At 38.6% G+C, this 18703-nt stretch overlaps 1 protein-coding gene across 14 annotated transcripts in view; it reads left to right on the plus strand.

Moving 5' to 3' along the window:
- LOC117426111 (PTB domain-containing engulfment adapter protein 1) overlaps positions 1-18703 on the plus strand; it is a 141995-nt gene that overhangs the window by 88116 nt on the left and 35176 nt on the right. For all 14 annotated transcript variants that reach the window (XM_059033607.1, XM_059033610.1, XM_059033606.1 and 11 more), the window contains 2 exons: positions 10725-10786; positions 12365-12436. In XM_059033607.1, the coding sequence (XP_058889590.1) occupies positions 10725-10786; positions 12365-12436 (134 nt within the window). The remainder of the gene's footprint in view (positions 1-10724; positions 10787-12364; positions 12437-18703) is intronic.

An 18703-nucleotide genomic window follows, 5' to 3' on the forward strand; every position in this document is an offset into this window, starting at 1 on the left:
GAGCATGCTTGGAAGGGAGAAACAAATACCTATTTGATTTTATTGTTTGGGCCAATTTTGTTGCAGCAATCAAACTGTACCATAACATTTACATTTCTCTGTCACAACAGTATATATATAATTTTAAAACATATGCTGGCTACCCAGTGATGTCTTATTTGCTGTACATAATAAAAGTAACTGACATTCCTGAGGTGGAAAATTAGATTTACAGAAACCTTTTAATGTCTTTGAAGCAATATATTGGTAGACACAATGTAAGGTGTCAACTCCAGCATGGCTGTGGAGTATATCTGTATTACAGCTGTGCGGTTTGAAGGGCAAAGCATATTATGGGGTGTGTAGGTCTAATAGATTATGGGCTATATCTTTTTTTAAGGTAGTTCCTGTAACTAATTTCATTTACAGAGCTGAAACTCGACACATGGGTATTTCTGAAAGCAGAAATAAATGCTCAAAATGACATACTGTTGAGCGGCTATGAACTTTCACGATAGGAACATCTGAGGATGCATGCACAAATCCATCCATCTTGCAATACTGCTATTTAATTATACTGTATTTGGTTTACACTAGTTAATTTAAATACCTTTTTTGTATGCAATTTTTATTTTATTCAATTGAATTCCCAACGTTAAAGCTCCTAAGGAAATGTTTTTAATTGGGTACTGTTATTGAGTGAGCGTGTTTAGCTAGGCCTTGTTACTCAAATAGGAAAGCAGTTGAACTGATTTCCGTAATGCTTGTTTAATTTAATTCTGACAGACAAACTGCAAATGTCATTCATAGTTTGGGGGCTGTTTCAATGCAATCATGATTCTCAGTGGGAAAACTGTTGATTTCCTTTGGGAATTCACTCATGTTTGTGTTTTCAGAGATGAGGTTCACATTTTTTTTTTTCCTGCATAAAATTATAAAGTGATGAATAAATAATGCATGTGTAGGTTCCTACTTTTTGTAATCAAATGTATCCCCTATCACACATGTTTAGCTTCATTTATATTCTCCATTACAACAAATATGTATTATTTAATGATCTAAACATTATCTAAAAACTAATAATAATTAAATGGAGTGAAAAGAGAGCTGCAATAGAGCAGGTTTATTAGTTGTAGGGTATTTTTATACTCTGCTGCTTTTTATTATTTCCCTCTGCTTTCACTTGACATACTAAGTAATAATAAAAAAACATACATCAAATATAAATGTGTTTATGTTGTTCCCTTTTTCCTAGAGCCTTGAGGTGCTATTGAATGGGAAGTTGTATTGGAAGTGAGCATGTGTCCTTGCAACCTCTTTCCTGTAAAGCACTTAGCTAAACAGTGTAATTATGACAAATACTGTTTTTCAGGTTACTTTAACTATCTCTTAAAATATATGTGAGCTGAGCTCTGTGAAACAAACTAGTTCTTAAATGAACAGACAGGAGTGGAAGATAAATCTAAAATGCAATAAAACCCTGTCTTTGATGGATTTGTGTGATTAAAGCAAAAAATGTTGGCATATAAATTGGTATCCAAGCTAGCCATGTTCTTTCTATAGATTTGACATGAATGTGAATAACTGTTGGTTATATTTAAAGTAGTAATATATATTCTTGCACTGTGAATCTGGCTCCAGGTAACACATTGAAAAAACAAAACAAAAGGACTGACACTAGGAGTATGTTTCCGACCGCCAAACACAGATATCAATGACCGTACGCTTTTATAGAACAACATCAGAGATTCGTGCAAGGAAGGGGACACCATAATCAACTTCCTGGGTATCAACTGGAATAACCTCACAGATTGTGGAGGGACAGTGCTTAAAATGGTGTAAGTGATTGCTTCTAAAGACAATTTGTAAATGCACCTACCAGGGTAAGTGCTTGCCTCAACCTAGTATTCTCAAATAACCAAGACAGGGTGAATAAAACAGGGCGACTTAAAAATATTTTCGGCGACAGTATTTTTTATGTTATTTGCCGTTGGCTCCTAAACCAAAATTGACTGTCTCCTTTAAAAAAAAACAAAAAAAAAACAACTTAAACACCAACAAGCAGAGCCGTTATTTATTTATTTTTAGTCATTATGCTCATACGTAATACGTAAATACTCCAACGTCTTTTTTAAACGTGCAGTGCATGTGTGAGAGACGAGAATTTGTTGATGATGATTCTGTTGCGCGGCAGCTTATAGACGATTCAGACGATGAACCGACGGAAAGTGCACCAAAGAAAATCAAGTGCTTCAAACGGGTGAAATTCTCAACATAAAACTGCAGGTACTCAGGCTTAAAAAATAACTGATCAATTATAACCAATTCACCATAAACAAGGAAGCAGAAAAAACTGAAAGCTTTGTATCCTCTGCATGTATCACTCAGTCATGTACAGTACAATGTCGCATATCCGACCCCCTGTGGACTGGGGTATAGGCGGATATGTGAAAAAGTCAGATTTGCGAACATCTATAGAAAATGACATTTACACATGCATAAATAGGTTACTGAACAAAAACAGCACTCAAACTGCTTTAACACTGGGAAATTCTTTAAAATTCTTTAAAAGTAAGCAAATGTAAACAAGATTAATTAGGCTACAATACACAGTGTTTACTATAAAGCCTTCTCCACGCAACGCTTTAAAAAAAAAATACAAAACAAACGGTAAATGTACAGTAACCTGCAACTGATGGCTTCTTTCTTAACTCTAGAAGTCCCTGCCTCCCTGGTTCTCCTTTCTTGATATCTCTGTCACTGTACTTTGCACTCTTTCTTGATATTGACAACAGCCAACTGTAGAATATCTGAAGATATAGGAAGTAGAGATGGGGAAGTAGGAGGGGAGCTCTTATGTCGTGGTGCGTCAGGTGGATTGCTGGAATGGCCAGAAGAATCGGAGAGGACACTGACATGAGATGGTAAAGGAACTGAATTGAGGAGATGTATGATTTCATTGTGGAAGCAGAGAGGTGTACAAGGCCTCGTGCGTGGACGATAAAGGCTAGGATCCAGTCTTGATTAAATGGAAGTGGCTGAATTTTTTTGTGCAGCAGGAGGCGAAAGAAGACCAGCTTGTAGAGTAGGATGATCTTGTTGATGGAGCTAGGGCAGCGGACATGTAATTTCTATCAGATTGAAGAAGGTTGAAGACAGGAAAGCTCACAGGAATACTAGGTGCTGGTATTGTGGTGCAGGAGATGCTGTGGGAACCAACTGCTGCAATCTGGTAATCTGTAGTCGAGAAAGAGCTGCATTATGTGAAATGGGAATGTAACAGGCTTGAATGAAGAAATTAAAAGACACTGAAATAAGGCGATGTAGTAACTGCATTATAAGGGGAGAGGAAGATCTTCCTTTATTGATGATATTGACTAGATTTATTGTCGCTAAAGAACGTGGTAGATTTTCTTGACCATCGGTGGCCCCAGTGGGAAGAAAGATTCTGAATATCAGGAGGGCATTCACTAGAGAACCATTCAGTCCCTAGGTAACCACCAAATCCTAAGAATGAAGCATCAATAAAGAGATTCAAATCATGAGGAGCTGAAATCAGGTCTTCATAGAATAAGGACAGGCCGTTCCAGTGACAAATTAAAGTAGCCCACATCTTAATATTCTTTCTTGCTTCGTTAAGAGCAGAGATTGGCTGAAGCGGTGATCTGAAACAGTGTGGTGGACTACCACCAGTAGTGTGCAGTGTCCTGCTGTAAAGAGCAGAAATCTGCTCAAGTCGAGATCGTGACAGTGTGTGGTGGACTGCCTTCAGTATTGGGCAGTGGCCTGCTGTAGAGAACAGTGATCTTTTGAATTGAGTGAAAACAAATTCATTGTAAGATGCGAACAAATTTAAGCTGCATGAAGAACCTTCTTGGGATTGCAGGAGGCTGTTGCACAATTGTCTGCCAATCAGAATTTTGATAGGATGTCGATGTTGGTCTTGAATTGCTAAGGCAATTTAGTTGCAGCCAAAGATGAGGCTGCTTTCAGGAGAGATGTAGAATGCATTGCTGTGAGGTCGCTGCAAAACGTATTGATTTGGTCAGGAGCAGTCTATGAGTGTATTGTCCTTTGCAATGTAGGAGGCTGTTTTAACTGAAACGCTGATAAATCGAAGGACATGGTTTCCGTACCTGACTGGCAACTCACATCGAATTAAATATAACCTGATTTGAAAATACATGACTTTCGCAGTGAAAGGACAAGCTAAAATATAGAACTTGTGGTATTATGCTGCCATCTGGACATTAAGAATAAAATAAAACTGTTGGCTTTAGAAAATGCTGCAGGGTAGAATAGATTTGATTATTGTGATCAATAGTCCATGTGATTGGAATGTTTATCCTAAATGCTTTGTTGCTGTATCATGCCAACACCTGAAATCTGGTGGTCTTCAATAATATTGCAGCGAATCTGTGTAGAAAGAGAATGACGGTGGATTGTATTTTGGACAGAGTAAAGTAGAATGGGCTGTGGATGTGCAGAGTCCGCAGGCGTTGGCTCACAAACCGCTGAAAACATGGTTAAAAGAGGTCTAAAATCAGAGTAAGACCGATCGACAAAATGGTTATCTGCTGATAAGATGGTGGCAGCTTTAGCGGAGAATGCTTTATGGTACTCGTAGAACATAGTACCCCCGTATCTAACCGAGAGCTCCATGATGTAGAATAAATTATTGCTTCATCTCTTGATGGCGGTGTGGAATTTAATGTCTTGTGACTTGCCATTCTCAAAATAAACAAACTATCCAATCACAGGGGTAAAGAGAATAGGTGCAAAAGCACGAGCGAGACATTCAAACATGGCTCCCGACACGAAATCCAAGGCTCTTGACACACAAACAAGTCTCTGAATTGTGACAATCTGAATACTCAGCCTGCGACTGGCTGGAACAGAAATATAGTTTTTACATTAATACGAGATAACCACTCTGGTGTTTGCCTTGTTGTGGGAGTACGCTGCGTAAGACGTCTAAAAACCTAAAAATACTTGTAATCAAATTACTAACTTAGCCCCGATTGATCACTGTAGATAGAGTTGGATGAACATTTGAAGTCAACAGAGATTGAAATATATTCAATCTATTGAGCTAGCAGTGCCGGAGTTTGCGGTGGAATATCCCAGACGTAACCGGACGGAGAGTGCACATCTTGTGGAGGATTTGCTGTTTCCGTGGAATACCGAAGTAGTTAATGACGCTTGGTTTTGCAAAAACATTTCTTTGTACCCTGAAGTGGATATGAAACGCGAGGAAGGCAGACCCCGGAAACCTGGAAACCTAGATCTTTCCTTGCCAGCAGGAGAGCCTTCGATTAAAAACACAGATCAGCTTGAGGAGGCAGCGAACATCCATAAAGTATTCAATAAGTAGTGTTTTAATCCTCTTATGAACTCCAGAATAAGCAGACCTTAATGTAAAATTAACGTTCTGTTTTAAGTAGAATGTAAGAAAAGTATTATTGCTTTCAATTCATGCTTTGAGTTAATGAACACTATAGTAATTGTTTGTATGTGATTTATACAAATTGATGTGGGTTTTACAAGGCAATTATCATTCTGCATTTAAGGCTAGAATCCAAATTTAGCTGTCTTGATAATAGATCATTCTCAATAGGTTGTCTGGACGCAAAGAGCGTCTTTATCTCACTAGAGTGAGAATTACCTTCTGAACCAAAACATATATGTGAGAATGATTTAACAATGTTTTGATTATGAAATATTAACGAAAGTAAATATTTCTGTTACTAACAATACCCCTGTTTAGACTAACCTTCATCTTAAATAGCTGTCAGGAACCCATAGATTGCGTTGGATCACTAATCAACGAGCGGGAGTGGGGTGTTGTTGCTTAACTGTTGTTCCTTTGTATTCACTAGAAACGTTGTCCAGTCTGATTATTTCAGTGGTGGTGGGTTCTACATGATTTGAATTCAAATAAGGTATTATATGATCACAATTTAAACTAGTCCAAATATAAATATACCTTGCACACTATACTAGCAAACTACAGACCCATCAGCCTCCCGTCCATAACATGTTAAATCTTGGAATCCATTGTAAGAGGGAAACTATAGGAGTATGAATATAGCAACTGCACCATAAGAGACAGCCAACATGCATTCAGAAAAGGGTGTTCCTGTATGATAAACCTTTTAGACCTCTTTTAAGGAGTTGATGCATGGATGGACACAAAAATAACCTATGACATCACTTACTTGGACTTCCAAAAAGCCTTTGGCAAACTGCCACATGAGAGACTAATCCTTAAGTTGCAGTCCATGGGAATTAAAAGAAGTATATGCAAGTGGATTCCTAACCTGGTTAAAACATAGGAAGCAGAGAGTACAGTACTTGTAAGAGGGGAAACCTCTAGTTTGGTCCATGTACTCAGTTATCTACATCAGTAACTTAAATCACAGGATAATTAGCAAGCGTGTCAGATTTGCAGATGACATAAAGCTTGAGGAAGTGGGTGACATGCTTTCACTCCCAAGAAATCACAAAATATTTGGACTACATACAAAACTGGCCAGAAATGTGGCAAATTTATATTTAATGTTAACAAATGTAAATTATAACAAAACATAATTGAAGGCTTTAAAATGTTAAAAGGAGTTCACGTAGTTAACCCTAACCAGTACTTTAAGTGCAGTACAGAAACCAGGACCACAGGACAGAGTTGGAAATTAAGTGGAGATACAGAGGCAAGGAGACACTGCTTCACACAGAGTGGTAAGGGTATGGAATAGGTACCCTAGTCATGATGTTGAGGCAGAATCACTTGGATCCTTTAAGACCCAATTTGAAATTTTCACATCAATCAGCCACAAGCAACTGGATAAACTTTGATGGGCCGAATGGTCTCCTCTTTGTAAATGTTCTCATGTTCTTATGGTCTACAGGGTAAAGATTCAAGATGTTCCAGCAGGGGTGGCAAATAGCACCACTGACATCACAGTGTCTTAAGCTGACATGATTTATTATTATTATTATTATTATTATTATTATTATTATTAGTATTATTAGTATGTGAATAATGACCTGTCTGGAGATACGACATGGAAAATAAATTGGAATTACAGTAATGTAAGCACTAATATAATGTGCTTTAGGTGGGTGCACGTGATAAATGCTGCCTTTTGTATGCACCTGTTGTGACTCATGAATCACACCCCATCAAACGACTGAGCAGAACTTTCAAAGGTTTGATTATATTAAACCTTGGATCGTTTAAATAGATTAAGATTATAGACTATATTAGAAGAGAATAATCATTGGATAACTACTGCATATAATCAGTATTTAGTATGTATTTTTCCAACAGACACATTGTATATACCTAAACAAAGATAACATGTGGTACTATATTTGAATGGTAACTAATTTCCAGCAAGTCACTGAATATAATAAACAGAGAAGAGGGTGGGGGTGGGTGGTAATTGATGAATTAGTATTCTGTAAGAATATGACCTTTTTGATACTACATTCATCATGATGAACACCACTTTATTATACTGATATTAATGGTTTTTCTAATGTCACCATAGTTTTATGTAGTCATGGCCTGCTAGTAAGTATTGAACTGAGGTGTGGCAGCATCTACAAATCAGCATCCTGCACTGATACAAAGACAAACTCATGTAGTCCTCTGGAGACAGTAACACATGTCATGCATTCATCAAAGCATTGACAGCGGAAGAACAACAGAGCGGAAGATCATGTTGAAGGTTCATGTTGTTTTGCTTTTTGAATGTTTGACTAAGATTAATAGAGTGCAGATTTTTTTTTCATATTACATTTTGTTCTCTAATTATTCCTAGGTGTTTAGGTATGCCAGTTTATTTGTATCAGTACTGAGACAGATTAATCATTGCAGAACAACTAGAGGCGGGGTATTTATCGTTCACTTAAAGTACCTTGTTCTGACCTCACTAAAAATCTATGAATCTGTCAAGTACAGGGATGGCCTGCAGTAGCAAAGTGGTTTGCAGTGTACAGGTGCAGGAGTGATGCAGTGCATAATTAACAGACAGACTTGTAATCCAGTTGGAAAGTGCTTTCTTTTATTTTATAATTCCAGGTCTGGTGACCAAATAATAATCCCTGGCAGTACACAAGAATGCGTAGTGCACAGGGTAAATAGTAACGGGGTTGCAGGCCCAAGTAACAATCACGCGTATCCTTCCAACAATACTAACACGGTCACCAGTCCTGGGTGCGTGCAGTAGTGCTCGTGGTGGGTGATACAGGTTCACACTTGACAGTAGTGCAGTGTTGTTCTGGGTTTTGTGCTGGCCCTGGCGACAGCTCCGGAACGTGTTAGCCATCTACTAATAACAAACAACAACAATTAGTAACAAAACAAACAAAACACTCACAATACTTTATCACAGGTATTTCCGGGATCTATCGTTAAACCAAAGAGAAGGAACAGATTGCATCTCTCCGTCCCCTTTTATGCCGTCACACATGACCCCTTGGTAAACGAGTGCAGCCGCCCCTCCAATGAGTTAATACACCAGAGTTCCGCCCCCTTTATAGCTGTCCGACTTCCCTTGAACCCTGGGAAAGTACTGTCGGGCCAACCCGTCCAAGGTACTGTGTTCTCGCTACTTAGCACCCTTACAAGTTGCACCTACCTATTACATTTGAAACCTAATGCAGAATGACTTGGTGGGTCAATTGTTCTTCATTTTACCCCAGAAAGCAGGTTTATGTAATGGTGAAATTCTTGGCTTGGAACCACTTTATATTAGATGCTGTGCTACATGCTGTGAACCTACTTTTTCATATATATATATATATATATATATATATCTATCATATTACTTTGAATTACCACCGCCCTTGAATAAGCGCCACACTCAGATATAAGATTTGTAGCCTAATAGATGCGCCCTTGAATAAACAGCACTCAGTAATGAAAGATGTACATTTTTTCCCCTACCCCAGCTCAAATAAATGCAGCACTTAATAAAGAAACACATACAAAACACAGTATGGCACAACATTACAAATAGAAGCAAAATTAATTTTATTTAAAAGAATACAATTACACACTGGAGCATACCGGTATTTTACTTTAAAGTTTATGGAACCCTGTGACAAGTTGCGAATGGTGCAGTGAAATGACGTGCAATGTCCAAACAGAATTCTCCCAACAAAGTCCTTGTTTTATTTTCAAAAACAAATAACACAAATACTACTACTACTACTACGACGACTACTACTACTACTACTAATAATAATAATAATCCACCCCTCTACCAACGATGGTATCGGGGTAAAACGAAAAGTGTCCAGTCTCTGGAAAACAAACAGAAAAAAACACTCCTTAACCACAATCCTCTGTGCACGAAAATGTGTTCCTTTCCTCCGGGGATCATGGTGCGTGTGCTGTGCTGTGTTGTGCTGTGAGGGGTGTGCTCCGGAGTTAGTGCTGGCTCCGTGGCTACAGCCTTCCGTCCTCCTGCTCCTCTGAATAAACACACAGAAAACAAACAATACATAATAGACACAAAAACAAACAGCTCCGGCTGGTCGCTTAATCTCTCAGCGCAAGGGTAGGTACTGATGTAGCTGGTTCCCCTTTGTACCCAGCAAACTCCTCCCTGCAATCAACGCGTCGCCATGGTTTCTCCAATAGAGGGCTGCCCCGCAGCTGACTGTAATGGAGTCGTCCTGAGTACTTGCAATTATGCGCTCCTCCTAATATGGTTACCTTCCGGTTTCCACCTACCATCAAGGTGGTCCATCTAGGAGGCAGCATACCCTCACCCTTATGCAGCACCCTTTCTGGTTGGGAGGGAGATTTGCAACATTGATCCTTTCTCTCTCTCACAAACCCAAACAAAAAAAGAATACCATAGGTACACAGCACTATGTACTGATACTGGTGTAGGAGTAAATACAACAGCACTAAAATAACTAAATATATATTTACGAATTAGCAAGAAAAGTAATACATTTTAGTTGTAATGCAGGAGCTGTATGATTATTATTTAAGTTTCTTAAATGCATTTCTGTTTTGGTAGTTATAAGTACCATATAAAAAGCTATAAAAAATGGCACTTTTCGAACAGCGCTACAGCTGTTTATAGCAATTTATATACATAGAACAATAATATGTTTTGCTGAAGAGTCAAGTTTCTTAGAAAGATGTATCAGTCCCAGAATATTTGTTTCTTCTGGAGAACTGTTCACCATTCTACACACATGCATTCTATAGTATTTATCTGCAATCTGACAATTGCATCTGAATTTTCTGAATCTAAACAGTAGTATCTTGTAAGCAAGAAGACAAGTATTAGCTATACTTCACATGAAATAAGCAGCTGATAATAAGGTGGGACATGTTTTCTGAAATCACCTTTCTTCTAAACTTAAGCTGGTGGTTCCTGAAACTGTTCAGAGATAATAGAAATAACTTGTTGGGTTGTAGGTCTTTATTTCATCACTTGTTTTTTTCAGGATATGTTTTTTTTTTGTAAAAAAATTTTTTGGTAGTAACGGATTCCTGTGCTGTCGGTCACATTATCTAATCCCTGTTAGACAATATTTGGCCTCCAATTCAGAAAGTGATTAAGTAAATCAATTTATTACTGTATTAAAACATGATAGCGTTACTTGATCAAAAAAGCTAAGGAAATACATTAATAATAATGTTATTATTTTCCTATGGAATTTAGAAATAAGGTGTAAAAATATATTAAATCTAAGCAAATATTTCCTATTTATTCCAGATAAAACGTGGATGCATACTCCCGAAGCTTTGGCAAAACTCTATATATCCTACAATGCAAAGGTATGTATTACATCCTCAGCTAGACATTTGACCACCAAGATGCTTTGGAATGCCTTCCGCCTGCTTCCCAGTGGATGATGCTCACCCTTCAGGAAATAAAGTGACACATCCTTGTTGCAGTCCAGACCTAGTTCCCAGGGATTTAGACCTACATTATGTATGCTGCTGTAATTGGTGGTCAATTATTCAATACTGATAGGACCTGGCTGAGGGGGGATCCGAACCATTTCAAGCTGCAGGTTTTCAGGCACTTGCACGCAAATGGGAGAGCAACAATTGTATTCAGACATACTGTATGTATTGTGTATTCAGGCATGACACATTTTTGCATCAATCATTTTAAAACCTAAATGTTTTTGTGTATGTACATTACAGTTCCTGTCCCATTATTGGTTTGTTTGGTGTCAAATGGCTTATTTTATTGATCACAGCCGGACTGTTTAAAGAATAGCACTGGCAAAGGCATTTGAAATATGCCTGTATTGTTTCTTTTTTTTACTTTTAACTGTTTCAGTCTCCTGTAACACAGCAACACAGTGTGACTGTACACAAGGAATGTCTGAAATAATGCTAGACAATATTTCAACATCAGATTGTTCAGACAGAAACTGATAGGGAGACGGAATTTGGCCGCTCAACGGTGTGTAGATGATTGTGCATGTCTTTTTTTTATCTTGATATTTACTGAAAACCTTCCCACTACAGTTGCTGTTTGAAAACGCTGTGCTAATGATGGAAAGGTTTTGAGTGACTGCATCCTTCTGCTGCACTGGAATATTTGTAACATATATTGAATGTTCATAACATATATTGATAACACTACTGGTATCTACTGGTATACACACAGGTGGTAAAGTTCAATAATTGATACAGCTTTATTATGATGAAACAAAAAACAAACAAAAAAAAACATTAGGTATCACTCTTAGCAGCACAGAAATACGACTGTATGTAGCAGACTTTCACTTTGTTGTTTCCTGCAGCTAGTGTTTAGTCTTAAGTGACTGAGAGGTCTCCTGTGACAGACTTTGCACAAAAGATAGATGTTTTGAAGTCTTGCTGGTTAACATATGGAACAAGAAGAAGGTCAATGATGCCATCTGTTGGGCATTTGTTGTAACGTGTGGATGTCTGCTGTGATCATTTTATGAACACTGAGCAAAAACAGTTCTGGAGAAGTTATACTGTATATACCTTTTAGTTGGTTTCTGATGCATACTTTTCAGCTGTATTTTTTTATTTTTTTGAAAATCCTTCATCGTATTATTTTTTTCTGATAAATACGATATGTAATTACATTGTTTGTCCCCGGTGAGGAGGAAATCTCCTGCGAAGGGGATATTGTGGAGTATGTACGCCCGTACATCTATATGTCACGCATCACCCTTTTCTCCATATATATCTGGACTACCACTTATCCAATTGTCATGAAATCTCGTATTACCATTGTTTAGCATAAGTTTATTGAGAATATCAGATTCTGGAGATATATGGGGTGTCTGTCTGTCCTTACATCCGTTCATCTGTATGCTTATATCTGGAGACTTATGAATTGTGATCTTTTAAATGTCTTTACAGTTTCTTGGAAATACAGAAGTTGACCAACCAAAAGGTACAGAAATCGTGAGGGATGCTGTTCGAAAATTAAAGGTACGTTTTAATTTTGTATCTACTATGTATGTACTGTAAGGAAGAGTCTCCTTAAAAACAATTAAATGAATCATCTGTATATTAAAGTTGTACATAGAGCTAACTAAATAATTCCAGTAAAGCTTAAATCATTTTATTGCCAACTTTTCTTAAGTACTGGTAAATAGGTAGGAATACTGAAAGAAACCATTATTTTGTTCACAAACAATTACGAAAAAAATTCTATCAAATACACGTTTAGCATAATGTGTGCATCTTTCATATAAGACTGCTGACAAGGCCGCCCTAAGAAACAGACAAAACACCTTTCAAAATGTTGACTCTGCCCAACTTCTGGATCAAATATCCAGAACAAATAACAAACATTAGGACCATTCTGTTTGATGCATAGCTTTGCTTTTAAAAAGCAAACAACCCTACACTGTGAAGAACCTAAAACACTGACCTAGGATACCCAGAGTCAATGACCTTTTGTAAGCATTGGTTGTGTGTTACTGTGCGTCATGTGGTTATAACCAAATAATCATGTCTAGAATTTCAAACAGTTACAGAAAATCTGACATCAGTGTCCAAACACAGAGGAAGGCTTCATGTTGTTACACATATGGCTGGGTACTTCACAGGAAACCAGAAACCATTGCCAGAAACAGCAAGGTTAGACTTCATTTTGTAGGAAAATATTTTTCCATGTGGTGCTGGTACCCAGAGGTATATTTTCTATTTCTAAAATTTACCTTACAGGACATAGCAGAGGACGGCCGTCACAAGGAAAGCAGATCTTTTATATAAAAACTGTTGACAGATAGTAATACAAAAAGTGTGTAATTCAATACTTTTCGCTTTATGTTGGTGCACATTTTATCAGCAGATGGTGCTAAAACCTCTTAAATCCATAGCATTTGTATTTTTTATACTTATTCTTATGCATTTCATAGTTGGTGCAGCAATACAACTAGTACATTATCAGGTGTATTTATTTAAAATGCATACTATTTGCCTGTAAAATGGGAAACAAAAAAGGATGGTTCAGAACATTAAACAGCTGGTATCTGCAATTTTTGTCATTTGCATCTTCAAGGAGGGCTTACGTGTACTTGTCAATCTGCCACCACTTCTATTTCAATTGCTAATATCTTGTTGGTGAGCTCACCTTTATCCCCATGGACTCATATGGCTTCCATATTGCAGTCATGTGACTTTTTGTGAGGTGTAGAGAAGGTGCACATTTAATTATTGCCTAATATATGTTACACAGCAGTATTCTATTGTTTTTTCACACACATTATATATAGTGCCTTGCAAAACTATTCAGACCCCTGACCAATTCTCTCATATTACTGAATTACAAATGGTACATTGAAATTTCGTTCTGTTTGCTATTTTATTTTAAAACACTGAAACTCAAAATCAATTATTGTAAGGTGACACTGGTTTTATGTTGGGAAATATTTTTAAGAAAAATAAAAAAACTGCTTGCATAAGTATTCAACCCCTGTGCTGTGGAAGCTCCCAGTTTACACCGATGAAAGAAATTGCCCTTACGAGGACACAATTACCTTACCATTGGCCTCCACCTGTGAACCATTAAAGTTGCTGTCACATTTTCTGGATAAAAACCCCACTGTTGAAGGATCATTGGTCAGGCTGTGAATCTGAAGGAAAATGAAGACCAAAGAGCATTCTACAGAAGTTAGAGATAAAGTAATACAAATGCATAGATTAGGGAAAGGGTACAAAATAATATCCAAGTGTTTGGATATCCCAGTGAGCACAGTTGGATCAATAATCAGGAAGTGGAAGCTGCATCACACCACCCAGGCACTGCCAAGAAAAGGCCGTCCCTCAAAACTCAGTGCTCAAACAAGAAGGAGACTTGTGAGAGAAGCCACAGAGAGTCCAACAATCACTTTGAAGGAGCTACACAGTTCAGTGGCTGGGAGTGGAGTAATGGTGCACCAGTCAACCATATCAAGAGCTCTGCATAACACTGGCTTGTATGGGAGGGTGGCAAGAAAGAAGCCGTTACTCAAAAAGTACCATCTGAAAGCACGTCTGGAGTTTGCCAGAAAGCATGAGAGTGACCCAGCTGCGATGTGGGAAAAGGTTTTGTGGCCAGATGAGACCAAGATAGAGCTTTTTGGCCAAAACTCAAAGCACTATGTGTGGCGCAAACCTAACACTGCCCATGCCTCAAGACACACCATCCCTACAGTGAAGTATGGTGGTGGCAGCATCATGCTGTGGGGATGCTTCTCATCAGCAGGGACTGGGCATCTTGTTAAAATTGAAGGAAGAATGGATGGAGCAAAATACAGGGAAATACTACAAGAGAACCTGCTTCAGTCCGCTTGGGAGGAAATTCACCTTTTAGCAGGACAATGATCCCAAGCACAAGGCCAAAGCAACATTGGAGTGGCTCAAGAACAAAAAGGTGAATTTCCTACAGTGGCCCAGTCAAAGTCCTGATCTCAATCCCATTGAGAATCTGTGGCACTATTTGAAAATTGCGGTCCACAAGCGTTGTCCAACCAACCTGAACAACCTGGAGCAAATCTGCCAAGAAGAATGGGCCAAAATCACTCCGACACTATGTGCAAAGCTGGTACATACTTACCCCAAAAAACTTAAAGCTGTTATTGAAGCGAAAGGTGGCACTACCAAATATTAATGTGTGGGGGTTGAATACTTATGCAAGCAAGATATTTCAGTTTTTTTATTTTTCTTAAAAATATTTCCCAACATAAAACCAATGTCACCTTACAATAATTGATTTTGAGTTTCAGTGGTTTAAAATAAAATTTCAAACAGAACGAAATTTCAATGTACCATTTGTAATTCAATAATATGAGAGAATTGGTCAGGGGTCTGAATACTTTTGCAAGGCACTGTATATATATATATATATATATATATATATATATATATATATATATATATATATATATATATATAATATATATATATAGTTACATTTTACAAAATATTCCACCAGAGATGCCGTTTTCCTTACATTATACCCTATGGGATGTTTTTGTTCATAAAAAAAATCATTTGTAGATTGGGGAGGGAAATGCAAGGCTTAGTAAAATTAAAGGGGAGACAAAACATCAGATATGTTTTACTATATTCAGTCAAAGTAAGAAATACCAGTTATAGATAAAATGTAGCATAACCTACTTTGCTACTACTATATACTATACTAATAGTAGTAAATATACTAATAATACTACTACTAATAATAACAATACTAATAATATACTGGGTTCAAGGGGAACTTCTTACAATTTTGCAGTTCTGTTTTACTGTACAGTAATTCCAGGAAGTCTTTACATTACACGTACATCTTTTTAATCCTGCTGGTCATGCTTCAATTTATTTCACATTTCAATTGCACACTAATGACTCAGGGGTGGGATTGGCTCTGCAATGAGGTAACTTCTGTGAGGTAAAGAATGCAAATGCTAAATTGTTGGGAAAGGGTGAATAATCGCAGATGTACTAAATGTGTGTGGATTTACAGTAAGCTAGACGGAATTAGGGAAGACATCCCACTGGCTGCTATTAGGCAATTTGGGATATCTGTTGCGTGAAGTAAAGCAGTTGTGTGTTCATCCAAAACTTTAAAAGCACACACTGAATAAACATCCTTCAATGGTGTTGTGACCCGGATGGCTTGTGGTGATGTCAGACCAGGAAGGATAATAGACACAGACAGGACTGGTGTATGAAAGCGCTGTTGCACGAGTTTTACAAATAAAAGATAAAGATAAAGATTTAACAAAACATAAACAATTTAGAAAAGAAACCAGCACGTGGGCCAAAACAAACAGACAAAGCAAAGCGAACACTAAATACAAAAAGTGCCGTGCTGGTTTAAAGCAAGCACGAGTAGCAATTGTTTATATTTTGTTTCTTTAGTTTTTACTGTCTCGCTCTCTCGTTCCACCTCTGAAAACCCAGCCCCGATTCGTGCCTCTAAATATACAGCTGTGCTGGGACTCAATTGCTAATTAATCATTCACTTGAATCCCGGCAAGTGAACTAATTTGTGCAATCCCTCTGCCCACATACTAATACACACATTTATACCCGGTGCACCAATATAGACACAACAACAATAACACACCACATACAACGCCACATATCTTCCCCCCCCTTGTGCGCAGCATACATGGCCTCAAAGGCCCCCTCCTCTCTTAGGCTTCTTCCTGGGCCAGGAACTGAGGTATTAGGGGGCCCATGGGCAGCAATATTGCCAGTGGCAATGCTGTCAGTGTTACGGTTGACAGCGGCAATGCTGACCTTGGTGAGGCTGGCTCCTCCAGCTGGGGCAATCCCGTCAGCGGAAATGGGAGGCAAGGTCCTCCTCCAGTGGCACCCCTGGCAGCGGATAGGCTCACAGCGGGGTGGCACACTCCAGCAGCGGAAATGCTGCTAGGGGCAACGCTGGCAGCGGCAATGCTGTCAGCAGACATGGCGACAGTGGAGCGATGTCCTCTTCCAGTGGCAGTACTGTCAAAGGAAATGCTGACATTTGGGGCGAGGTCCTCCTCCCGTGGTACAGCTGGCAGATGTTGTCAGTGGCAACGCTGACAGCTGCAAGGCCGTGGTGGCCGTTCTGTGTACTGGCGGTGGAGGCGAGAGCAGCAGGTAGTCTCCCTCTATCACTGGGGACTGGTGCAGCTCTCCTTTGATCACTGGGTACTGGTGCGGCTCTTCTTCGGTCTCTGGCATGGACGTGCCTACTGCCCGTGGAGCTTAGACTAAGCATAGCCCCTCCCGATGAGATTAACCTCGCCAACGGCAAAGCACCACTCATCCCCTTTTAGGCAGATGAGGTGTCCTGGTCCGTCTGTGGCAATGCTATGGCCTTCAGATGGATCCACTCCTCCATTGTCTCCACCTCACCCCAATTGAAGGCCTTCATGAAGAGGGGGTCTTCCTAGTGGCAAACGTCTGGGAGGTGCCCATACTCCAGACATGCAAGGCACCACAGAGCCCCTTTGGCTTTCAACTCTCTCTGATGAGCATGCCACTTCTCCGTATCCTCCTCTACTTTGTCCATTTAAAAAAAAAAAACAACAAAAAATCCTTTTAAAAAAAATAACTATATCCCTGCAGTACTGTTCCTGGCCTGCTTAGTGAAGGCGCTGTTTATCCACTTTTCTGACACCAAGTGTGATCTGGATGGCTTGTGGTGATGCCATACCAGGAAGGATTATGGACACAGACAGGACTGGTGTATGAAAGTGCTGATGCGCAAGTTTTATCAATAAAAAAAAAAGATTTAACAAAACAGAAACACTTTACAAAACAAAACGACAGGTGGGCTAAAATAAACAGACTAAACACAAAACAAAGCAAGCACTGTATCAAGCATCTTGCTGGTTTAAAGCCAGCACAAGTAGCAATTGTTAATGTTTGTTTCTTTAGTTACACTTACTGACTCACTGTCTTGTTCCACCTCACCCAACCACGAGTGAGTGATTTGTGCCTCCTATATATACAGCTGTACCGGGACTCAATTGCTAATTAATCATTCACTTGAATCCCAACATGTGAACTAATTTGTGCAATCCCCGTGCCCACATAATAATAGACATTTTATCTGCACGTCAAGCAGGTTTGTATGAAGAATAATTTCATATTTATTAGTGTAGACTGCATGATGGAACTGAAACTCTCCTCCAAATATGGGGCTAGCAAGAGTGCCATCTGATACTGAGGCTGGAATACATTTCCAAACATGTCCATACCACAAATGTAATAGGTATTAAATGTGGAGATAAAAAGCAAACATATTGCCTAGACGAATTTTTTTTGCAAATTTGTAACAGAACTACAGTACACAAGATGAAGTATGTTTGTATGAGGGACTAAATACCAAACAAATTACACCTTTCACTGGTCTATTCCCTTAACATGTGAGGTTTGAGCAGATGTTTAATGTTGGGTTAAATTCTGGGCAGCATGTATGCTAATCAGATGTTTTTATTCAGACAACATTTTAGTGTGTGTGGTTTTCCAATGTATTTATTTACTTTTGTTTGTTTGTTTAACTGGATGCCCCTGAAGCATTGTAATGTGGGTTAACTAACTTGCATTTGAAAATAATAAAAGAAAATGCTTATATTCTTCCCGAGAGGAAGGTTATCTCTGCCTGTAGAGCAATGCAGTTCTTGATCGTATGTGCGCACAGTAATGCAGGGAAGTGGAAAAGTTATTAAAGCTCATTTATAATTGAGAAATGGTTTATAAACTCTGGCA

The sequence above is a fragment of the Acipenser ruthenus genome, chromosome 11 (genome assembly GCF_902713425.1).
Source record: "Acipenser ruthenus chromosome 11, fAciRut3.2 maternal haplotype, whole genome shotgun sequence".
NCBI classification, from domain to species: domain Eukaryota; kingdom Metazoa; phylum Chordata; class Actinopteri; order Acipenseriformes; family Acipenseridae; genus Acipenser; species Acipenser ruthenus.